Source organism: Spizellomyces punctatus (genome assembly GCF_000182565.1).
Source record: "Spizellomyces punctatus DAOM BR117 chromosome Unknown supercont1.5, whole genome shotgun sequence".
In the NCBI taxonomy this organism is placed as follows: domain Eukaryota; kingdom Fungi; phylum Chytridiomycota; class Chytridiomycetes; order Spizellomycetales; family Spizellomycetaceae; genus Spizellomyces; species Spizellomyces punctatus.
Genome location: NW_015971541.1, coordinates 976,571 through 1,001,362, shown reverse-complemented (window position 1 = coordinate 1,001,362; position 24,792 = coordinate 976,571). Strand labels below are relative to the sequence as shown.

General features: G+C 46.2%; 4 protein-coding genes and 1 non-coding gene across 5 annotated transcripts; 2 read left to right on the top strand and 3 right to left on the bottom strand.

Moving 5' to 3' along the window:
• Positions 1–6,732: 6,732 nt before the first annotated feature.
• On the bottom strand, positions 6,733–8,547 carry SPPG_03445 (RNA 3'-phosphate cyclase). Its single transcript, XM_016751708.1, has one exon. The coding sequence runs from the start codon at positions 8,537–8,539 to the stop codon at positions 7,430–7,432; it is 1,110 nt and encodes a 369-aa protein (XP_016609687.1). The 5' UTR covers positions 8,540–8,547; the 3' UTR covers positions 6,733–7,429.
• Positions 8,548–9,599: 1,052 nt separating this feature from the next.
• SPPG_03444 (uncharacterized protein) lies at positions 9,600–12,989 on the bottom strand. Its single transcript, XM_016751707.1, has 3 exons — positions 12,038–12,989; positions 10,336–11,973; positions 9,600–10,266 (listed from the first exon to the last, which is right to left on the bottom strand). The coding sequence occupies exons 1-2, from the start codon at positions 12,227–12,229 to the stop codon at positions 10,687–10,689; spliced, it is 1,479 nt and encodes a 492-aa protein (XP_016609686.1). The 5' UTR covers positions 12,230–12,989; the 3' UTR covers positions 9,600–10,266; positions 10,336–10,686.
• A 1,435-nt stretch (positions 12,990–14,424) lies between these two features.
• Positions 14,425–14,516, top strand: SPPG_10078. Its single transcript has one exon. It is a non-coding gene; the product is annotated as a tRNA-Ile (tRNA).
• A 5,710-nt stretch (positions 14,517–20,226) lies between these two features.
• SPPG_03443 (uncharacterized protein) lies at positions 20,227–22,370 on the top strand. Its single transcript, XM_016751706.1, has one exon. It carries the CDS (start codon positions 20,760–20,762, stop codon positions 21,960–21,962), a length of 1,203 nt encoding a protein of 400 aa, XP_016609685.1. The 5' UTR covers positions 20,227–20,759; the 3' UTR covers positions 21,963–22,370.
• A 1,086-nt stretch (positions 22,371–23,456) lies between these two features.
• Positions 23,457–24,605, bottom strand: SPPG_03442 (uncharacterized protein). The gene is made up of 4 exons (XM_016751705.1): positions 24,422–24,605; positions 24,316–24,357; positions 24,028–24,252; positions 23,457–23,966 (listed from the first exon to the last, which is right to left on the bottom strand). Exons 1-4 carry the CDS (start codon positions 24,495–24,497, stop codon positions 23,704–23,706), a joined length of 606 nt encoding a protein of 201 aa, XP_016609684.1. The 5' UTR covers positions 24,498–24,605; the 3' UTR covers positions 23,457–23,703.
• Positions 24,606–24,792: the final 187 nt, after the last annotated feature.

Sequence of the window (24,792 nt, the reverse complement as noted above, 5' to 3'; positions counted from 1 at the left end):
CGTCTTCGTAAAATATTTTAACGCATAGTCTTAACAAACGGCGCTGGGTCGATGCCTCGTTTATAGTATTCAATATTGGACGCGGTGTTCAATTAATTCCACCATCGAATATTCCATTATCGAATGACGTGTAATTAAGCTCTTCCGTACAAACCCAAAAAGCTTATCTCGTAAGTGTGGGAGACAATTTATGCGAGCATCATACACTACATATTTTGGGTATCAAACGAGCGAGGGTTTAGGGAAAAGTGCATACACTATAACGCACACATTCATTAAGGTTCAAGGATATATCAGCTTAATGACATTCGGAGAGGAAAACATCAAATGAGGATCCTGTTGATGATATCTGCCGTGTTCTTATGATATCCTATCACAGCATTCCCCTTTTCCATGAATCTTAACCCTTTCTGCATCTCTTCGCATGCTTTTCAGTCTGCCAACGTTGTCAGAGATTACGTGATTGCAAGTTTGATTGATCAATGCATTGAAAGTTCAGAGTCGGCAAATGAGGAGACGCCATTATAAAAACACTCTACAACAATGGCATATCCTCGCCTCTGATCTACTCCAGGACACGCAAAAAACGTATCGTTAAGTACTTGAAGATCTGTTCTCCTGCATCGCGACTTCGTTACTTGCACTATATCAGCAGTGCATCAAGCTTGTGTGAAAAGTTTTTCATCACACGATTTTGTGCATCGCGTGCCAGTTTGTAGCTGCCACCTTGGTTTTTAGATATGTCTAATCGATGTCACTCGATGGATAGTGTGTAGTTCTCTCTCATCTTTTGCCGTATTTGGGCTGTTTGCTGCCAATAATCCAGGTCAATGATTGAGCACAGTTATTGCTCCATCGTGAAAAGCCAATTCATCGTTGCAAATTCATATCCCGAGCATTATAATTGCCCTCTACATCTACTTGCAGCCGATAAAATAACTGAAGCTACCTAAACCAAAACTGGATCGGATGTTCTCGCCATCCCATCTCGTCACTTAATTATCAAACAAGCTACACCGCAGTCCAATTCAATCGTTCCAGAATGAACTCACGCTGGCTTGCTCAACCAGCATTTGAAGAAGCGCTAAAGCCGAAGCGCCCTCCAGGGACATTCACAGGAGCTTAGGAGTTCTCAGCTTTCGCAGAAGCTTCCAATCCAACCAAATATAGACCACTGTAGCTCTCTGGACCACTACTTATATGGCACCCCTGCTGCCTTCCGACTTCCCAGCCATTTTCTCGACAGTTGTCCGTTGCATTGCAATTTACTCTACATTTATATTCCATTTTGCACACCCACATCGCACATTGTCCATTGCACACAACAAACGTGGTAGCGATCGCACAACAATTGTACGTAGAGGAAGAGCTGGGCGCTTTCCAGAATTTGAGGAAGTGGAGCGTCTAGACGAGGGATGCGTACTAGAAGATGAGGAGTGGGGATGAGGAGTGGGTAGACGAAGAGCAGCTTGAGGATCCTGCAGAGCCTGCAGAAGCAGTGGAGCCTGCAGAGACTCCAGGGCTTGAAGAAGCGGTGAGGTGCCAGAAGCAGAACAAGTTGCCGCAGCACTCTGCACTCGGTTTTTCTGCAAATTGCACAATCGTTCCAAGCTGAAACTTTTGGGGAAGGAATCCAAAGTTGATGGCCCTTTTAAGCGGGAAATCTGGAACTTGCAGATTCGCTGCAGGCTGAACATTTGGAGAAGGAATTCCGAATTGATGGCCGAAACGGTCGCCATAGTCTGCAAGGTACGACTGTTTTGCAATTATTACCAGGTTTGTCATGTACAGTGGGGAACGTAGTCGGTATTTGATGTGGCTTGCTATCTCGATCATTAAGATACATGTCTATTCAAGCAACCATCGGGTGAATAGCTTGATACAAGTTGTATGTATTTTTAGAGTCGTGTTGGCAGACGTGAACCAAACCAAAGGAAAAACAGCAATATCAGAGTCTTTAGAAGTCTGGTTGTTTAATTTTAAAACTGAAGGTGCGGCAGCTCTTGTATTCAAACACTCTTACCTTGATCAGCACTTAGAGATAGCACAGTTACAAAAGTCTGCTCAATAGACGTTGATCGGAAGGATATTCCCGTGAACAAGATGGTTGTTAGCAGTTGGAATTAAGGCTGTGCGTTTTCATCTCTTGTACATTTAGCGCATGTCTTTCCATCCATCACATCATCCTACCAAAGAATGTCTTTAGAGTCTGTAAATGTCACAGAAACTAGTCTAATGCATGGAACTGCAACTCGAGCTGTTCAAGCCACTTTGTGTTGGCTGTAAGTATTATTTTATTCAAAGCTTGGTTATGTTTTGCAAGGAATTGCTTTTAAACAACTGTAACACACCATGCTCTAAAGGGGCGACGCAGCTGAAAAACGATTATTTACGTTCATGGGTAGCGAATCCTAAAAGCCTTAACTTACAAACAACCATCATTTATAACAATTCTCACCAACCTCAGACTGTCTAGATGATCTTGGCTCATCAATAAAAACACTACAAACCTATATATCCCACGACTCTCATGGCGAGACTGTGTTTGACAAACCGTAGGTTTGGTGGGCGCGTGGTCAGTGTATCGGGACCATCTTTGCAAATGAGATATCCTGGACAGAAACCCTCTTTGCATCTATGAGTTTGCGTACGCAGTGGTGGCGAACGTCCATGTGGTAGTTTTCCGACAAATTATTAGATCCTTTAGTGTCGCAGTAAACGTTGATAAACAAACTGAATCGACCGCTGGCCAAAATGCCCCATTTCTGTCATATAGTTTACCCTTTGCTGTCGTGCCCCAAATCGACAAGAAGATGCGATTCAAAATGTTGTTGGTATCTCCTACTGGCCCATGAGCACATGAGCAGACATAACATGATGAACTAGCCCCGAATCTAAAGGAGAGGGTTAGGGTAACCATAGAAATCATTCTGCCAATGCGTGAATCAAGCTGATACTAGTCATTGACACGATCAGGGTCGTATAGACTATCTCGACTTTCCCTTGAGACATATAGTGACCATCTGTCCATAAACACTTGTACCCTATTGCCTCATGTCATCCCGCAACCTAATGAATAGGGTTGGACTGAAATCACAGCTGTAGACGCGACGTAGCTAGAAACCACCACCTCCACACACTATGCTCTATGAGGGGCGAGGCGGCTGAAAAAATTATGTACCATTCAACCCTTTTGGTAGCGACAATACAAGCCTTAACTCACAAGCAATAGTAACTCACAAAGTATTCTTTAGTGGCCTAGTGGGCTGTAGGAATAACATGCTAGTGGGTGTAGTGGGGGTAGAAGTCAAACGCTCTAGTGGCCTAGCAACCAGAGTGTAGAACAGCTAGAGACCTGTCGGGCCTTGTTGATAGCTCAACAGTTATGTAATTCAATGATCGACACACTTACAAGCCACATTATCTAATACCTCCGCCCACAAAGTCTGTTTGCCACGCATGTTCTCCAGGTCTTTTGCGGCAGCAATCGTTTTGAAATGACTATCTTAGTCGTCATTTACAATGTGGAATGTGTGCCTCATGACTTTTTTTTTTTTTGGAAAACCCCTAGTTCTTCCCTTCAAAAACATTCAAGCGAATGCATGTTTCTGCCATTATTGTAAATGACAAACATGGTAATCATGCCAAGGCAATTGCCGCTGATTTATATATATATTTATGATTAGACTTGTCTGTGGTATTAATGGTTAATGGTGGTGGTTTACCAGCCGTACCCATTAGGTGGTCCAACTGGTTCAAGTGGTGGTAGTCCAAATTCAGTTGGTGGTGAATTAGCTGCTGTAGACAGTTGAGCAAATGGCAATGCGTGCCCTTGGCGTGACCCAACTTACTCATCAGGGTCATCCACCCAAGTGGTTTTCTTGGCCTCTATGCATATGTCTCAGCTACTCTCAAAGGTTCGCGGGTTGGACTGCCGATCGCATCACACCCGACCTCCCGCGCAACGGCTTCCAACGCGATCTACAAAGTGTGATGACATCAATACCCAACAATACAATATAATTGGGCGTTTCCTTACCCTCCAAAGAAACACTGTACGGCAGATTTCAAGGAGCCGAGAAAAACCGGAAAAGCAATTTGGGAGAAGCCACGTCCCAACATTGCCGGTGACAATAACCCCACTTTCCAGGCGATATGAACAGCGGAGTGTCCATTGTTCCCTCAAGATTACGGAGGCCCACGTTTCTACGGTCTTTCATAACTGACGCAGGATCTGATCGATCGCAAGTTTGGACGCCTTCGTTGCCTTCAGCGCGACCTCCTCTGCGACCTATTTACCTCTGGAATAGCAGCGGTTTGAACTGGTATATTGTGGTTGCCATCAAACCTGGGTAACGGAATGTTTCTGCTATGCTTGAACGGTAAATAGGCCAATAGGCGACGCAGCTAAAGTTTTTTGTGCGTGTGCTCGGAACACCTTAGTAACGCTTTGTAATGAACATAGGGAATGTTCAGACTGTCCAGGGAGCTTCGTAAATAACATAAGAAGTGTTCTGTCTGTCCTCGCCGTGGTGGCCCAAAATGGTTTGCAAATAAAATATGAAATTCTCAACATAAAATGTTCTATCTGTCCGCTGTAGTGGTTGCAATCATGGGTAGTGGTAAATGGGTAAGCAATCTGCTCGCAAACTTACTAATTATTGACAGTCCATCAGATCATTGCTTTATTAGTCTTTTACTCTATAGGGAGATACATGTAGATATGAATTTAACAAGCTTTGTAAATAACAACAAAATATTGTAGCTGTCCTGCTCTGGTAGCCCAAAATTGCTTTGTAAAGAACATAGGGAATGTTGAGACTGTCCAAGAAGCTTTGTAAATAACATACGAAATGTTATAACTGTCCCTAATTCCCTAGTGAATTAGAGGGACAAGTCGCAAGCGCTTTGAGCGCCGAGGGAGTCCATTCCTCAGGAGCGATACCCCTCCGTCCCTTTCTCCTCGATGTAATGTCTAGCGAGTGATAGACCTGCCTGAGGGCATCCCATGGTTATTTTTCTTGTTGCTAAAGTCTTTCGATATAGAAATTGTTACAAAAGGGGTTTTTGAGTGTATGGGTGGGACTCAAATTCCAGCTGTAGACGGCATAGCAGCTGAAAAACGCACCCCCACCCACTATGCTCCAGTACCAAATCTAAAAGCCCTAATTTACAAACAACTATAATTTCGTATCGATATATCCACCGGAAAAGTGGTTCGAATGGAAGTATACTCAGTGAGTGGGCAAACTAAATACTGGCAAAACATATACAACTAATGTGAACCCATGTGTGCGATGAACTTGAAAGAAGACCTGGAAAATGCAAACGATGCTGCAGTTTATTGTTTGTTATATCCTATGAAAGTATAGTTGAAATCAAACCAGTGCTTGGCGTGTCCGATGAATAGGTTTATAGGAGATGTATAACACTAGTGGCCTAGACTCCTAGTGGGTGAGGTGGGCGTAGAATTAAAAGGCTGCCAAGACCTTGGGGGAAAACGTCATGAGATGTACATTGCACACGCGTTCAAATGCTCGTCGGGTTTTCATCGTGGTACTCGGACTCGACAAAACATTCAAACGAATACATGTTTGTGACGATTATTGTACAATTCGAGCGTGGTACTCATTCTAAAACACTTGCCTCTGCAAGAGACCTGAACGAGATGCATTCCACGTTGTACATGTCGAGTTTGGCAATCATTCCAAGACAATTGTCCTTGCGAAAGACCCGGATGACAAGAGATGCGCAGAGCGATGCGCAGTGAGAACAATTGTGGGAATTTCCTGAAAACCGTCATGAGGGAACCATTCTACATTGTACATGAGAAAACGAACATGGTAATATTGCAAATCAATGGGACCTTGTGGATGATTCGGTTGTGGCAAGCAGACGTGGTGCGGACATTAGATAATGTGGCTTATCCATAGTGTGTGGGAAAATAGAAATGTCAGTGCCACGGAGCATTGCAGCCAGTTGAATTAACCACATTTATTGTGAACCTCACGAAGATAAACAAAAAGACGGGTCCAAAGGTGCGGCCAAGAACGGATTGCAATTACTATCCCTTTGCGGCCATCTATGAGAGGAATATTCTGCAGTTTGCCACCTGCATGACGCTCCATGACTCAATCTATCCACTCTTTTTTCTATATAAACCCCCCCGTTGTCTGCCCCCCATCTTGTTTCTATATCCCTCGACTCTCGAAGCATCTGCCCAACACTCACACAGCACTCTCAAGTCCATCATCATGAGAGTACTGCTCTGGTGCCGAGGACCTCGCCCACCCGATTACAACCAACTGGAACCAGTGCAGCCTCGGAACCAACAAAGCTGTTATTATGCTGCCACATTTGTTGAGCTTGGTTGGTAAGTACTGATGGCATTTCTTTTCATTCTGTCATTCTGTCGCTGACATGCAGTTTTTTTAGTCTCCAAGCCTTGTCACTGAACATCCTCTGGCTTGTGACGCTGCCCAGTCGATTCGCTCCTGGATGCAAGAGTCTGGCTTCAATGCCATCAAGAGTTCCAGATCAAGGCCTAGTAGGGACCGTGTGTGGTGGTGGGCAATTATCCGGTTAGAACAACCGTTACGTATTGCGTGTATAATTGTCTAGTAGTAGCTTAGCTTTTCCGAACCGGTTGTCGCGCGGTTTATTCCCTGGTGTATTGTGTTGTGACATTTGTTATTGCCAATACACTATAGTAGTCTCGATCATTAAATCGAGTGCAAGAGCAGGCTTTTCGAAAACAAAGACAGCACAGATGTGGTACTGGAAGCAAAAGCCCTAGTTTACAAACAACTATAACTTGTAATACAATATTCTAGTGGTCTACTACTCAACTACTGGTGGATATGTTTTGTCCTAGTGCTTACAAAGGATATGTAGCTTCTTGTTTAAATGGAGCCAGACCAAAGCTAATTATAGAAACGGGAGGATCTCGCGATATAAAGTAACCAAGAAGGGAAAAGAAGATGAGTATTCCTTTATCCTCACACCTCTACAACGATGCCTATCTTATTGACGTAGAGGCAGAGGATCCGTCTTTGGATCCTACTACCGCGCAACAAATTGCAAATGTCATTGTTTAGGTGCCAACGTCCCCAATGCTTCTCCGAGGGTTGTGTTGACCTTTACTATCTCCATCATACTGATTGCCGCCGTGATAGTACTCATTTGTACGGTAGGTCAGGTGGCCATTTTCGCTCCGATCTTGACAGCAATTGTGTGCTTTCTGGTTGCCCAGTCCATTGCAACAATCCATGTCTCGAAAAGGATGCCGCGAATCAAGCACAACTCATGCAGAACAACCGGTGGATGAAAAGAGCCATCACTCGGTACAACAGCGTCGTTTCCCCCCATTATCAAAACATCAGCAGTCCCAACAACTGCCACAGCAAGAGGGTGATCCGACTCGCCAATCTCAAATGTCCCCTGATGTACAAGGATCGCAAGTAATGACATAAGATTCGTGGGACTGATCGCAATCCAGTTTATCCTCATCTCTTTTGATGTTGAAAATCGCGCCCGTCATGACCTGCGCAAAGTGTATAGCAGTCCTTGTGTGTAAAGTCAAAGGTCCCGTGCGAACATTAGATTGGCCCTTCGCTAATGCCATGTAGACGATAAGTTGATCTTGCAGGTACTCGTCAACGCAAGATCTGCCCATGAGCTGTTTAAGAAGCACTTTTTCCGCCGAACGAAACAACTTTTCTCCGTTTTGGTACTTTCCTCCTAAAGCTGAAGCTCCAAAGATGCATCCTGTATCGGTTCTTGCTACGAGAAGTAGCTGCGATTGTGAAGTGTGCTTTGCTACAATGTGCAAATCCTCACAAAGCAAAACATACTGTGGTCGTCTACTGACTTGAGACGTCAATTCAGACAAGAATTGTTGAGTACAGCATCCCGTAAAGATCGCTTCGTATGATACAATTTGACCCTTATCCAAGATCGTACACGGCTTCCATCCCTGCCGACCTTGTATGGTGTGTCCGGTAACGTGGAGTTCCCCTCCACCTGCGGGCATGAACCCTCGTTTTACAACGGACAAATTCACGCCTGGGATGCTAAAAGCAAAAGACAAGGTCGGGAAAAGAACTCTTTGAAGATAATCGACACTAGGTGACAAAGGGACATTTGTGCCACCCTTTACAATAATTTGCAGATTTGTTGCCTTGTAAAGGACGATGGGTAAAGCTAACTGCAGAACCAAAGTACAAGCACCGGCGCTTGAGATCTCAGCTACGTATGTTTTAGGTCCTGCGTTGGTTTTGTCCATAGATATTTGGGGACGTGTGGGCTGGAAGGTGAGTGTGAGGGAGTTCTTTTCCAGACCGGACACAATTGCCTCTGATAATTGAGCAGCTAGGAGAATCCCAGTGAGATGTTGCAGCTGTAACCCAGGGTTCTTGCGGTTTCCGCGAATAGAATGAATATATATAGGACGCATTGACAACACAGAGTAAGCCACGCAATTTCGGAGGATCTGTCCTCCGCCTTCCAAAATCGAGCCGTCTATCTCAATGGGATCCATGACGCTTGGAATTCCGTCTGGGCTTGTGCTCAACACACAGCGTGGCTAGTGCACATTAGTGAAGAACATCACGTGCTTCATGTGACATCCTCTCCCATCGTCGTGCCCAATGCTGGCTAGCATAAAACCAAACATTGCATCAAGCCGCAGTTCCAGGCGTTTTCTTCTTCCAACAAAGATAACGCGCTCATTGAGACATTCCGGGTTTCACGCCAGTGGTTTCTCCAGAATGACGTCCTCGTTGCTCCCATGGCCACCACAATCTCCAGATCTTAATCCCATCGAAGACCTGTGGTCGGTCTTGAAAAAACGGGTGTATAGGCATAAATCCTCATAATTTAAAAGAATTGAAGGCCATCGTGGAGGAAGAGTGGGCGGCCATAACTCCTGAAAACCTCTTTAAACTAGTTGAATCTATGCCTAGGCGCACGGAGGCCGTTAAGGATGATGGGCGCGTTATTGAATAGATAGGGCTCAAAATGTGCATACAGTACTTGGTCGATATGACTGTGCCACCCGCCGATCGCTGTCGTTGTCAGTCCAGACATGTCCGATACTGCAGGCACTGCCACTTGGGGTGGACCTGCTTGTATGCATAGTGTGTACCACTCCTACACATTTAATCATTGGGCACCCCAATATGTAGGTTATAATACTCGTAACGATGTATTCACCAGGGTTAACCAGGTATAATCCCACTGTAGCAACAGCTTAAAAATGGCGATACACAAATGTAACCATGCTCGTCAGCAACCACTGCTATGCTTCAATGGTAGATACATTGATACGACTGGTAGTGGTCCAGTGATTGAGGCGGCTGTACAAGTCAAAAAGGGGCCTACCACTCGGATCGAATATTTGATCGGACAAAGCATAGCAGGCATTGCATTGTGTGCGTTAACCAGGTTTGATGAATGGCCTACGTGAATAGTTGAATGATGGCAACCACAACACACCAGTTCAAACCCGCTGCTATGCTTGTTCGATTAAATCTTCCATACTAGTTGTCGTTGGATGAGGCGGGCGTAAGAGTCAAGATGGGGCGGGCCTAGTGGGTGAGGTGGGCATCAAAGTCAGGACGCTCTGGTGGCCGGGAACAAAATAGTCAGAAAGTGGTCAAAAACTCAAACCGCAATTTTTTGACCTCTTTTCGACCAACCACATTTTGAAAACGGTCATCACGTGTGAAGGACGTAACCCACAACTTCATATCCGTCATTTCCCTGGACTCGCTACCGGGTTCAACCTTCTCCTTGAGCCAATATTTGTATGGCTGACATGGGTCCACCCCGATGTTATTTCGAGCACATTCCATAGCCGCCATCATCGTTGTTCCTGTACCGACGAAGGGGTCGAGGTATCCCAGTGAACGAATACATCCGTACGAGGCGAGATGCGAGATCGAGAAGGAAAGCAGCGGGATGTGGATAACCCTAACCGAAAGGCAATGGAGAAGTCGGTAAAAGCTAGAGTTATTGCAGAAATATCCGGCATGTTCTTTTTGTACAGTAATTTACATGCGCGTCAGAGGTGTGGAAGGTGTGAGGAATGGCTCAACTTGTCCATGGTGCGTCTGTCATCATGACCCCGCCTTGCCCGCGAGAAAATACGCTGCCTTCTGCGTGTCCTGCATCCGAGAACCTCTTTTGTCATGCACTGCAACAGCGCATTTACCCCGCTCTGTCACCGCCCGGCTTTGCCCGTCTCGGCCTCTTCATACTGGCTTCCTGGAAGTATGGAGAATTTTTTAGGCTCCTGCCAGAAGAATTGAGAGCACCATAATCCACGCTCCTCACCGAGTCCAGAAGCTACTTCAAACACATTCAAAACGAGATTAGCGGAAATATATCGGGCGGCTCTATTTGCCTTAACAACACGCGGCCGGTTCAAAGGAAAGACGGCGCTCCCGCTCAAATAACGGCATTCCGTAATTTCATTTATTCTTGCTTTGCATGCTCGGTCTCCAAGAAAGTAGCAGATGCGCACCAGGTCTATTAAACAGTACCGCAGAGAAATTCTTTTGAAAGTCTATTCCCGAAACTTCCTCGTGTCCTTCGTTCACCTAGAACTGATTCTACAGCCTGTGAAGGCAAGGCGCTTAAGTATCAACTCGTTGGTTCCGTATATGACCTCTATATGAATAGAAGTCAATCTACCGTGCTTAAGTTCCTTGTAGTGGGGGAAATTGGTTGCACTCGCAGAGGAGGCTCAAGTGGAATCTCCAGTAAGGTCTCATTTTCACCTTCAACGTAAACACGTCGCAGCTCGAATGGTGTCGGTGGCCAAGCTACAAAGCTCAGAGCTACCGCAGCGATCACAAGCATGAAGACATCAGCGTTCCGCCATGTCTCGCTGCACCCCGCAATGTCTCTAAACGCCAGCGAATGCGCTCCAATAACGAGAGTGAGGCTCGTAGTCTTCGCCACTGCCTCGAACAGATGACACCGAATCTGGTCAGACCAGCAGACCAGTTCGTTCCAGCCTCCATTGCGATCAGGGCAACAGAGAAGTCTTTGGAAGGTGACTGGATTTTTTGAGCCGTTCACAGTAAAAGTCACTTCGAGTTTCTCAACGGGATGAGGCCAAGTCTTTGTTGGCGCTATTTTGTTGCAGCTGAAGGACGTGAAGACGATGTTGTTCTTGACCCAATCGAAGGCAAAAGCTTCCGAACGGGTATCTTGTGCTAAGTTTGTATCGTGAAATAGACACCAATTGTCGTGAAGAGCCCGAAAGATTCCTCGGAAAAAGAATATATGTGATTCAGCTTTTTTCAGATCGACTTGACTCCGTATCCAGTTCCACAGCCTACTATGGGTGTCATCCAACCGCGGCCGCAGTTCCTCCAAGCCCTTGAGTAGGTGAGCGGTCAGCCTTTTCCGCTGCAAGTCATATTCGATGACAAAATCCTCGGGCTCTTCCAGGACTTTTGGCTGCATCTCCGACCAATTCAGATGCTGCCCAACACCGGTACCGGTATGGATGGAAGACTCTGCGAAAGCTGACAAGGCTCTTCCAAGAACCTTTGCTAGCTCTTTATGCGTAGTATGTAGTTGCTTTGCGACTGTAGGCAATGCGGAGCGAGCCTCCCCAGGGAAGCTGCCCTCCGTTCCTTGATACACCAGTGCGTATTGCCCATCAGCGATGTGCATGTAGATGGCGCAATCCTCGTAAGCCAGCCGCTCTTGACCTGCACTGCTCCATGATAATCGACTCACACCGGTAAGGTAGACCGATTTTGACGGATCGATGAAGTCCATAACCCTGACGGTAGACCGCCAATATCTCTCAAGAAACCTGTACCCTACGTCGATCTCGATGTCATCATACTCCTCGAAAAGTACTTCGCAGCCAAGGGGTGTCCGCTTGTAGGACAAATTTGAGAGAAACCCTTGTAGAGCGTCGTAGGTCTTCTCTATGTCGTCATATTGTTGCAACTGGAAAAAAAAGAAAACAGTAAATGCGGACGTCCTAAGAGACGCCAACATAGTCCAAACTTACCGTGGACGGCAAAATAAAGATCCGCTCCAGCTCTGCAAATATCAAACTCAGGCCATGGAGCCGTCTATCCGCAATGGAGAGGCGTCTCCGCAAAGCCCTTGCGCAGGAGCGCAGATGAACCAAGTCCGCGAGAGATAAGTTCCGCGCGATGCTCATAAGGACGATATGCGGAAGTTCGCTCAGGGAAAGCATGATATGCTAACCCCTGAAGTTTGTCTTCCACTAATCCGTAAAGGTTTGTGAATCAGAGCCACGCAAGGAACCCAAGCGCGGTTAGGGACATCAAGTCGAGCAAGATGGTTAGTCTTCTTCAGGCCAATCGCTTCGTTGTGTCCGGCGAAAATCTCTACGTGCCCGGCTGTGGGAGGGGGTGGCCGCGCGACCCCCGGCCTGGCCTTTTATAGAGGGGGCCCCTCTTGCAAGGTGGCTGTGTATTTGATCTTGCTCAAACACAAAGGACACAAGGAGATATCCACTTTGTCGGGAATTGCGGGACCCGACAGTCAGAGGGCACTCAAATGAGCTATTGACGAGGTGACGCTGGACTACAGGATGAGACGAGGGATGCTCTGCTACGATGAGAGTAGCAGGCATCTTTCACATGAGCTGATGCATTGGCCAGGGGTGTCTATATCCCAGCCGTGCCATTCGGACATGTGTCCGATTATCTGAAGTTCACTACTCCCAACATACTTGACAGGACTTGACTGAGCTATGCACTGGGGGCATGTGCAGGCAGTATCAGGACATAGGGATGGCCACAGGGATAGTGTTAGAGCGGCTCTGGTGGACTAGTGGGTGAGGCGGGCATCAAAGTCAGGACGCTCTGATGGGATAGTGGGTGAGGCGGTGTCGTAATGCGTTCTTCCGCCCTTTCTTTGTATTTTCACCACACAGAGAACGGATTACTTGGGAATGTCGAGGTTTCTGACACCAAGAAACTCGACGGCATGCGGGGTCGTTAACCACTGTAGGTGATTCGGCACAAGTTTGTGTGTTTTCAGAACTAATAGCACCTTATTCTCTACGACGGCGCTCTCATATATTGCTCTGGCGGACCTAAACTGTCTCTTTGATAAACCCAAGCGATGTGAAAGCAAATGTCACAGAAAAAAGATGTTATTATATAGTTCTAAGGTTCTACCTGTGTCGCAAAAGTCTGTCTTATACTACGGCTTTCTATGGTTGCTAGGTAACGCGCATTGGCTGCTAAGCCACGCAGTTTGGATACTAAATCGCTCCAAGTTCATCGTGTGTGTAATCTACAGTAAACTATGGTGAAAAACACATATACCGCATCATTATCTTGTGGCATACAGACCAATTTCCATACGTTATCCTAATATACCCATTTTTGGTTTAAATTGCGGGTTTCCCATCCATTTCCTACAGCGGGCATCAAAGTCAGGACGCTCTGGTGGCCTAGTGGGTGAGGCGAGTATGAAGGTCAGGATGCTCTGGTGGCCTAGTGTCAGAGCTGGCTCTAGTGGACTAGTGGGTGAGGCGAGTGTGAACGTCAGGATGGGCTACTCTCATAGTTGAATGATTGCAACCACAATGTACTAGTTCAAACCATTCACCTTTCATTGTGACAATATATTGCAGCGATGGTTGCGTTCAAGAACAGAAAAAGCCAAATAGACCTTACCAGTTTGTTGCTCCACCCAAAAATATATCGAATCGCTACTTGCTTGATCTGTCTAGTTGAAGTCGGCCAGGAAATGCTGAAGCATGTTGCTTCCTTGAAGGGTCGTATGCTGCAAGCAAGTGAGGCACAGTGATGCAATGCGTTTATGTATTACCGGTCGGAAGGTTGAATAGGGTTCTACACTAGGCCAGCAGAGCATTTGGATTTAACGTCCACCCTCACCCACTAGGCCACTAGCACCAAAATGTGTAGGAGTTGTTTGTAAACTAGGATTCCGTTCAGTTACCAATGAACGCGTCGCCCTCCTCATCGATAAACTCTGCGTGGACGCGTTGGCTGGGGAAATTTGCCAGCAGATGGATGGATGCAACCTGTCTGGACATCTAACAGCTCATCATTAACATCCCGAATATTGTTATCGTTCAAAACTTATGGTTAACGTAAGGAGGTTAACGCGAGCAGAACTCCAAAATGCTCATCAACAACGTACGGAATCTTGTTACTGTCCAAAACTCATGAATAGCATCCCGAATATTGATACTGTTCAAAACTCATGATTAATGTTCGGAGTGCTGTTATTGTTCAAAACTCATGATTAACGTACGGAGTGCTGTTACTGTTCAAAAGTCATGATTAACGTTCGGAGTGCTGTTATTGTTCAAAACTCATGATTAACGTACGGAGTGCTGTTATTGTTCAAAAGTCATGATTAACGTTCGGAGTGCTGTTATTGTGTCGATCCCTGGTGGCCTAGTGGTTAAGGCTTTGTACTTATAAGGAAGGTCTCCTTATGCCATGCAAAGATCGCGGGTTCGAACCCCGCCCAGGGAATCATGTCTTCTTTGTATTTTTTTTTTCCGACCAGTCCTTTAATATTGGAGTGGTGTCTGTGAGGGGGACGAGCGAGTGGAAAGGGAAATGTCCGTGTGTCGAAAGCGTCAAAGGGCGGGCAGTGATGTATGAGTCGTGTCTGCAAAAAACATTAACAAAGGGGGATCTAAAGCATCAGAGGCGGCATGTATCGATGCATTCAAAAGAGCTGGTTTCTAGCATATAAACGTGAGGGGACGAGTGGAAAGCGTCAAAGGGCGGGCAGTGATCGATGACTCTGCAGTCGAGACAAAAGTGATATAGCGTGTGCAGCACCAATCGTATCGAATGGCGTGTGCGGTACCAGTCGTATCGACCTCATTTTACCGTTCAAGCATAGCGGCGGGTTTGAGGGGGGGGGGGGGGGACGAGGGAAATGTCCGTGTGTCTAAAGCATCAGAGGCGGCATGTATCAATGCATTCAAAAAGAGCTGGTTTCAAGCATATAAACGTGAGGGGACGAGTGGAAAGCGTCAAAGGGCGGGCAGTGATCGATGACTCTGCAGTCGAGACAAAGGTGATAATAGGATTACCTGTAGCTCTAGAAGCTTTAACTATACTACTAGCTACTTTATTTTTAAGATAGCCCAGATCGGAGGATGTCGAGAGGATCGATAGGACAAGTTGAAAACACACTATCGGTATCACAATAAATAACATCTGACAATTAAATAACATCAGACAGCTCTGATCTATTTATCCTATTTAATACGTCCGGCGTGTGCAGTACCAGTCGTATAGACCTCATTTTACCGTTCAAGCATAGCGGCGGATTTGGAGCTGGTCTATGGTGGTTGCAATCATTCAACTATTCCATTACAACGAGTATAGAGTATTTCATCGGACAGTGGTGGTTTGGATTTGAATTAGCCATACCGTCTTGAGTTCAGTGCCAAGGCAGTAGCGGTTTGATTTGGAGCGTCTCATGGTTTATACCCGATTAAAACATGCATGACCCGATTCGCACTGATTGCAGCTCCAGTCATCTTTTTGCTGGCGCAGAAACAACGTCAACGAGGGGTATGCCCCAACGAGTCGCGGACCCAGGTCTACAGACCTGGTTGCAAATATTAACATATACTCCTAATTCACAACCAAGTTATTTGCGATTATTTGCAATCGTAGGTCCTCCTTTACAATTGGCTCCAGTAGCCATATGTACCAGTATAACTACGACATATTTGGCTATGTTAGGTCGAATCTGCCAACCCACCTAGAGTATAGCTTACAGTCAATGCTACAGAAGGTGCTGGGTTTATGGATGAATTTGGTAAGGAATGGATGTGCCCAGTTTGTGAGGCACTTGGCAAGATGCTAAGGGAACTGTGGACAACGATTGGTTTTTTTTTCGATCTGGACCTTTTCCTAGGGCGGCGGGCAGGACGAAAGAGAGTAAGTCGGCTGGTCTACAAATTATTGTAGCGGGGAGAGCCGTTGAAAAAAAATGGATGGAAACGACGAGCAGCGACCCGTCGATACAGAACTGTCCGTTGTTCTTCATGCATTGGCTTCCGGGAGGCGTTAATGTGCCCTAAAACCGCTTCATTTCCCCAATGGTTCTTGGGTAACGATAGTAGTGGGGAGATGTGTTGAAAATAAGATGGATGGAACGAACCGTCGATGCAGAGTTGCCCGTTGTTCTTCATGCATTGGCTTCGGGGACTCGTTCAGGGGCCTTAAAACCGCTTCATTTCGCCAATGGTTCTTGGGTATCGACAAAAGAAACGCCGGACGATCCTATTTTCATTAAGTGCATCAATTTTGACGCAATGCCCATTCTGATCTTTCTCACCCATCAAACCAGCGTTGGAAGCTTCTGAACCTCAGCTACACTGCATTACCGGCTGGTCCACAAATTGTGGCCGAGGGGAGGTGTGGGCATTATGATCAGAAGGCTTTGTAGCGCACAAAGCCATTGGTACAAGGATGACCACCCGCACTACCGATAAACAAGGAAGCCACGGCTGATGACAGGACGTCGCCATTCTCCTCAGCAAGTTTCTTAATATCGTATGCCGTTTGGTAATTCTTATTATTCGTCAAGGCATTCACGATGATGATGAAGACGGGGAATGTTGGGGAATGGGATTATTCAAGGCATTCACGAATGATGATGGAGGTGGGCATGTTGGAGAATGGGATTATTCAAGGCATTCACGATGATGATCGAGATGGAAGTGTCGGGCAATGCGATTATTCAAGGCATTCACGATGATGGTAGAGATGGGGAATGTTGGAGAATGCAAAGCAGGCAGTACAGAAGGGATTGGCTGTGGGACAGGCTGGGGCTGATACTTGTCCAAGTCGACCTCGGCCGTATCCCCTGTGACAATGCATTGGGACGCTCGTGATGGTGGAATTGCGACCAGTTGGCAGGAGGAGCTCAGGGTATGTCGGGCTTCCCTTCTCTGTTCTTGCGCAATCAGATCAATCGCTCGGGTATCGCATCTGTCAACCCGCCTACAGCTCAAAATTGACAAATATGTAACGAAGCAAAGGGCGTAAACAGTGGAGGAGCACCGATCGAGCTCAGCAGTTGTTGGATTGTAATTATATGCACCTCATGAACCGGAAAGTCCTGGTGAATGGCGCTCCGAGGGTACGGCTGTTGGGTCGGCAATCGTATGGACCCACATTCTCATGCCACGGTACAGGAGCTCTGTCCCGGACAGCAGCAGCAGCAGTCCTTGGTCGACGGCAACCCCGTCTCCTCCTGCCAAACGCACAGTTCGTACAAGGAAAGTAGATTACAATTTGACCGCGACATGTACAGATATTAAACAGATCTGGCTACAAATGTTCATTGTTATAGTGAGTCTGACACCAGGAAAAGATCACATATTTGGGTCCGGACATGGTCAGACTTGTAACCTGTTGAAAGATTTGTATCTTTCAGCTCCACTGCGAGCCTATGAGATAACTACTTGGCTAGTACTTCATATGCCACTCATGCACATGTATAATTCAATTTGAGCCACTCTAGTGAATGGATTGACACGAATTGAACAGCACCTTGTGTCCAGTACTTTGTTTTTAACAAGTTTAAAGTATTTACAAGAGTTCCCTTCAAAAGCGCTTGCACTGATCTTTGACTTCTTTGTGGTTCTCGCTAGTTGACCACAACTTTTCTGTGGAGTCGCAGAATGGCTCAGGTCACGACAGTCCCTATTGCAGCCGTTGCGCTGGAAGATATTCCCGTCGTGTTTTAGGTAAGTTTACAGACTTTACAGTTATAGCTATTGCTTTGTTTTTCAGCTGGGTCACATCTGTTCTACCAAATCCCGCTTAGAGCACATTAGGTGCGGTGAGTTGTGTCAGCTGCATCGCGTCTGCCCCCACATTGTATGGACTCCGAATGTGAGGCATACAGTTGGGTGATGGTTGATGATAATTGCGTGCGGAAATGGATAACAGGCGTGAATGCATTTGCTTTTTGGGCGGGAGTGTTTTTCTCTTCTGTTGCATGTCACAGCGGTCGGTGCATGGATCGCCTTTCTGCTTTTGCAATAAAGCAAGATGCGCTATTTCATGCACGCGTCATGGCACTGCACGCTGTGTCCGCCCACCCACACAAAACACAAAACAGTAGGCGACGGCAGTACCATCTGGCGCCACCAATATAGTATACTTTCATCTCGATTGATTTACTCCACTGTAACCCACACAGATCCCCACAGAGAGAGTCTCTTTGCCCGGTGTCGTCCTGACATCCCACGTCAATCTCGTTCCACTGCAACCATTAAGAATGATCTCAAGTCTTTGTGAAACGTGATCGGGAGCAAGTGCTTTTCCCTCGGAGTCGGGCCACATCTGCCAACCCACATACTCATGCCCATGAGTTCAAGGGACAAGGTAGTAGCGGTTTGATTTGTTTATAGATGTTCGCCTAGAATATAGGATTATCCCATGCCTTTGTCAAATTGAACCACAGGTCACTCGTGACATAAGTGACCTCCATATGACAAATAGCATAACTCATGTCCATGAGTTCAGTGCCAAGGCAGTAGCGGTTTGGTTTGGAATTATATGTATGTGGCTACACGCCATGCATTTACATGTACAAAGCAAATCTTTCGTATCCCACGCATTGAACAGTGGTGGACAGTGGTGAGAGTTACGCCCCTCGCACTTTATAGTTTGTTTATACTCGTTGTTTATGCTCGTTGTTTATACTCGTTGTTTGTACTCGTTGCTTATACTGGTTGGCCTACCGGTACGAGATAAAGCCAGTTCCAATCTGACGAGTAGCTACTATACGACTTGGGTTAAACTAAGCTGGGCTTTCTCGTATCCAGGGTTGGCAAGCACTGCAGCCGTAAGGCCTTCTAGCAAAGTTGTCTTTTGGGCCGCTGTTGCATCCACGTCATGGCTTCCTCTGGGCTTACACTAGGGGCTTACTGACGTTGCCTAGTACTTTATAGACACATATAATTCAAATCGAACCGCTTGACCGGGGAATGCGTCGATCGCTGTTGTAGAGGGACAACAGGACGGCATTGCGTATCGATTTAAATCTTATGCATCTGGTTAGTATGCCATCAGTATAAAAACAAATCGAGTAGGTTAGTTTATCACTAGTACCACTAGTAGCTGTCAAGTACCTACGAAAATGGAGTTTAGGTTTAGGGGACCAGTAAGTTCATATAAATCTATATGGTGTAGAGGGACGACATATAACGGATTTATGAGTTCTGCCTAGGATTTAGGCGTCACCGCGTCAAAGTTACAGAGCCCAACACAAAGGGAATCTGTAACGGCGGCGAGAGGCGAGGTGGATCGGTTGGGGTGAGCCGAGCAGACTATGGTATGTGATCAGTTCAGAGATCGTACGGCCGGTTCTTTTAACCAATAGTTAATGGGAAGGACTAGCTTTAAGGTGCCATGCCACTTACGGGCATTGTAGTAATGTGTTCTTGCCGCGTTTTGCTGTGGAAACATCATGCAAAGAACAAATCACTTGGAACATGTAGTCTTCTGACACCAAGAAACTTGACGGGGTGTGCGATCGTATCCCATATATGAGAATTGGAGTGAGGGCAATGTATGATAACTAGGAATTTACTGTGTTCAACGTATATGGCTCTGGCGGGCACTTTGTCTCTTATTACCCAAGCGATACGACAGCGTTGTTAAAGAAAGCATTTGCTATTCTGTACTCGACTCGTTACAAGAAATCCATCTGCGTAAAACTAAAGATCACGCCTACTATCCAAAAGTTGCTTTGCTAATAAACTCATGCTGGATGACTAACAGTAGGTGTGGTAAGACGAGGGCGACCCGGTCGTTTCGGTGGGGTAACAGATCCAGTGACTCGGTATCGCAGGATGGTATCCGAAACCGTGGAACGTGGTACAGACAGAATTTCTGCAATTTCTCTGTTGGTGCGACCTGCTTTGTAGGCTCCAATGATTTGAGCCCTCACAAAATCTGAGAGTTCTTTCCGTCGGTTCAAAGGATAATCCATTATTGTTTGCTACAAAAACGCTTTTTTGCTTTGAGTCTTGTGTTTTTATAATCTTCATTGCTATGGCCGTTGGTGGCGGTTATCATTCCAATCAAAATGGGGTTAATTAACATGTGCCGCTGTGCTTGTCCGATGACATACAATGATCACTATCTGGCTATGGCAACAGAAGGGTTTCTTGTATTTACGGTTTTTAGGAGGTTTCCGCAGGCATGCATCATGCACGAATACACATCACCGTCTTTAAAGTTGTGATGAAATTGGGCAATTTGAAGGATGTAGTTTATGCAATACAAAATATGAATAATGGATCTAGACCCACCCAAGCCAGTGTTGCCATGATTTGCTCGAGTTCACCGAGGAATATGGACAACTCGTTGCCTCTTGTTCAGAGACATGCATCATCATCACGCATAAACTGAGTACGTTCGTTACATAGCTCAAGACAGAGAGCAATGGCGAAAAGTAATTTCAGTATGATGACTATTCCGACCGGTGGGCCAAATACGACTACTAAGAAAACACACGCGTCGATTGCGCATGTCCCCCACGCAAGAGGCGAAGGTTTCTGGTATTTTTATGTGTTGATCGGGAAAACGTCGATGCGCAATTATGTACTGCGGAGCTAGCATCTATGATATGGGGAAGCCATGAAAGTTTAGGCTTCACCCTTATTAGATACACATTTAAACAAACCATCTACAGGACACGCTACATCCCATTCGCACGATCAGGAAACCATGTACGAACTCAAATCACAACGAGGTACCGAATTGACGTATGATAGCAAAGATGTCTACGAGTACAGAGATGGAAAAAAGTACGCACTGAAACAACTTGGAGAATACGCTGCCGTCTATCCGCTCCATGTTTCTTCGAAAGAACCTAACGGAGGTGACGCTGAGGAGAATGATCCTCCCTATCACCCACATGACGCGACCGAGTTTTACTGTGACTTTTTTAAAAAAGGGTCATATCTGTATTCGCTGAGGAGAGACAACTATTATCCTTCAAAGGAATGTATGATCGAATTCTACAAGAACAAGTATGGCAAGGTTGTCTTTATCTTCAACAAGAAACATGGTGCTATTGACGTGTGTGATGCCGACAACGGAACAACGCTACATACGGACGACCGCTCCGACAAGTTTGTACAGGGTTACAAACGATTGGGCGATGCGTATCTGTTCTTCGAGGGATGGTATTGGAGTCCCGTCTATTATTCGGCATTGTACGAGGTGGACAAACTCATCAACGAAGAGAATTACGAACCAGTCGTCATCGAGTGGGAGGGCGAATACTCGCCAGGGTTTGTCCCAACAGAAACAGGCATGCTAAAGTCACAGTATATTGATCGAGAATTCTCACCAAAGCAAGTCATGGATAATCATGAGAGCATCGCCAAGGAATGTCAGAGACTACATCGAGTCAAATTCTTCAATGAGCACCGCAGCAAAGATAACTTCCTTCGAGTGATCTTGAATTTATCATCTGAGCATATCTCTTTCGAGAGCGACGCAAAGAAACGTCTAGAAGATCTCCTCAACGCAGACGTTGACTCGCTCAATATCACTGTCACAGAAAAAGTATCTGGGTCAGACTCGACGTCGACATACGATGACAATCTCATTCGGGGAATCACATTTTCTGATGAACGGAAAGTGATCGGCTCCTGGCGAGAAACTATAACGAGAGAAGATGGCTTGCGCTATCTCACACCAAAGATCCTTTTGCCGTTCGATATGTTTGGAGGGTATGTTGATGGTTACGTTCGCAAGATATCTGTAGATGGCTTCCATCTACGCTTCCGATTCGATTATGTGCTTAAGGGGGCAGATCCATCATCTGTCACGGTAGAAATCGATCAAGATCTGACAAAGGAAGAAGACGGTGAGGGATACAAGGTGTCAGATGATCTACCGTGCAAGATAATGGTTCTGTGATGCTGCCTGCTTAGTGTTTATCCCATCACGAAAGGTGGAGGAGGAGGGGGGCCGATGTAATTAGAGGAGGGGACATTCTGCGTCCAGCGTCTGTTTTGAAGAGGATCTAGTAGGCTGCTGTTGTTAAGAGAGCAATTCATATGGACTTGGACATGCCACCATCCGTGGATTTGCCTTTTGGCAGAGCGGACAGGTGTACCACAATCCGGACATTTAGGACCAAAGAGCAATTGGAGGGCATACGACTGTTACGGGAGCCGCAGCGTCGAAAGCGGGTTTAGATACGGTAGTAGACATAATATTAGATATTTCTTTTGGCTTAAGATGGGACTCGGGTTGGCCCCCAAATTGTGTCCATTCATCCATCGCCCAAGAGTATCATCCTTTTCTGATCCTCTAGGATTCCGAACACACTACAGATATTACAACCATGGTGCACAATTGACTCAACAAGGCACATGAATGGGAGTAATCCAAGTGTCATTATACTGGGCAACTAGGTGGCAAAGTTCCAAGTATACAAAGAGATAGGTAGGTGAGCCAACGTGCTCCGGGTAGTGAGATGGCACTAGCCATGCAGGTCCGGACATCGGGTTAGTTGGACATGTTTGTCTCCCAGTGGTAAGATGCACATGCGTACCACGCTAAAACTGGTCGCAAAGTCGTCAAATCCCACTCTCTCCATAATTGACGGATACGGATCGTATCCCGACTACAAAACTCCTGAGGAGTAAATCCCAGCCAACTACCCAAGAAGCTGCTGAGGCAATATCTCGGCTCAACTAGATTGCTTGTTGGCTCTTGTTAATTTGTACATTTGGAACAACGCATCATGGTGTTCCGGAATTCAACCTGGAGCATTTCGTATTTCTACCCAGCAACGTCAAGCGCCAACGTCGACCTCTTACTTTACAGCTCAACTGGCTGCACCCATGTCGCGATGATCGTCAGCATCCGCGGTCCTCCCACACTCCCTCGTCCAAAAAAGTGAAAACTAGTTCAGAGCTCGCGCCCGTATGTCAAGCGGATCCACTCATACGACCTTACCAAGAATGAACACACTCCTGACGCATCAAGCAAAGAACTTGATCAGAAACCAGCACTGAAAGACTTGGTGAAGCGGAAAGATGTCAGTGCCATGGCGACTCGAAAACACAAGCTCTTCAGCAGGGCAGCCCCATGTTCGTTTTCCTTGGATATCAGTAATGAACCAAAGTTCAGAGCAGCCGTGTATGCTGCTCAAATAGCTACGACAGGTCATATAATAATCTTCATTGATTTCATCACCTCTGTTATCTGCTAACTCTTTGATCTCTGCAAACCATTTATCACACTCATCAACCGGTCAGCTTGAGCCATAGACAAGAGCAGGACCCAACATGGAGGGAAAGCAATTAACCGTCTGTCCTCGGTGGCAGAGACCACAAGCCGGGAATCATGTAGTGCGAAACTATTGACCGCATGCGAGTACCTCACCACCAGCAGCACTTTTGACAATGGATCTGTGTTGCAAACATGAATCGAGAGGACAATTGTTATGCGCGGGCCAACAAAGCAAAACATGACCGTCGACAGGTCTGCTTGAAATTCATGCCGCTACGATAATGGGAAAATCGCTACTTGTAATCACAAGAGTCTGAGGTCGCCTCATCTATGCACTCATGCCGCTATGATAATGGGTCAGTCGCTACATATAATCACTAGAGTCTGAGATCTCCGTACAATACGCATTTATGAGGTTCTACATTACAATCGCCCATACCAGACCACCTATTGCAGCAGCAGCAGTAAGAGAAGATACCAACCTCTCACTCCCACTAGAGCCTTGGCCACTGGAGCCTGAACCACCTTCCAAGTTCCCTTGAGCGTTCTTAAATGGCGGCTTGATGCGGGTATATTTTTTGCCCTCCTTGACAAAGTACGTATAGTTTAGCGCTACCAAAACATCGTTATAGGCATCGCCTACGCAGCCTTTCTTGAAATCAGGATAAAATGGCACCCGCGCTGTGTTCAATGGATGAGTAAATACGAACGACGCAAGCTTTGTTCGCCAGCATCCACTAACCTGGCCCCCACCAATATTCCGTGCAATAGTCTCCATACTGCTTTAACGGCTCATATGTAGGGTATTCCTCAAAAGCTTTACACATACACTTGGCCAAGGTTTTGAACGCATTGTCGTGGGCAGCAGACGGATAAGTCGTATTCGTTTCAGTTGTAAGACGGTAATCTTCCGTCACAAAGTCGAAATTACATTGCCATTCCGCATCAACAAGTTTCTTCGGGCATGCTGCATTTAGAGTAGCATATGAGATTGATGTGTACGCAGCATGGTTGTGTAGATAGTACGTACTTGGACACTCGAGCTGAGGGTCTATTTCCTTGTATTTGCAAGCTGTGCGGCAGATTGGCACAGATGAGCTTGGTAGCTTTAGCAAAGGAAGCATACTAATACCTACTTGCATTCCCAGTCTGCGCCCAGACGGAAGCGACCATCACAGCCAAACATATGAGGAGAAGACTGAAAGAACCCATTAGTTCCAACCAGGACTGCGAATGGACGGTGAATGGCAAAAGGCGGCTTCAAGGACATCCCTGTTGCTTTTTAAATAGTTCGCTTCCCATCATGTCAAATGTTGTTTTGCCCATGAAAGATGCGGAGCTATGCCAACATACCACAAAAGTCTACTGTGAGCAAAATTATGCTTTTCCACAAGTTACGCGCGCAAAACTTTGTAAAAGGTTCATCGGGAAAGTCTGTCTTTGGGAGCCTGTTGCAGGATACAGTGAGGAGGGATGTGTTATCCGTATTAGTTATGGGGAAAGCGGC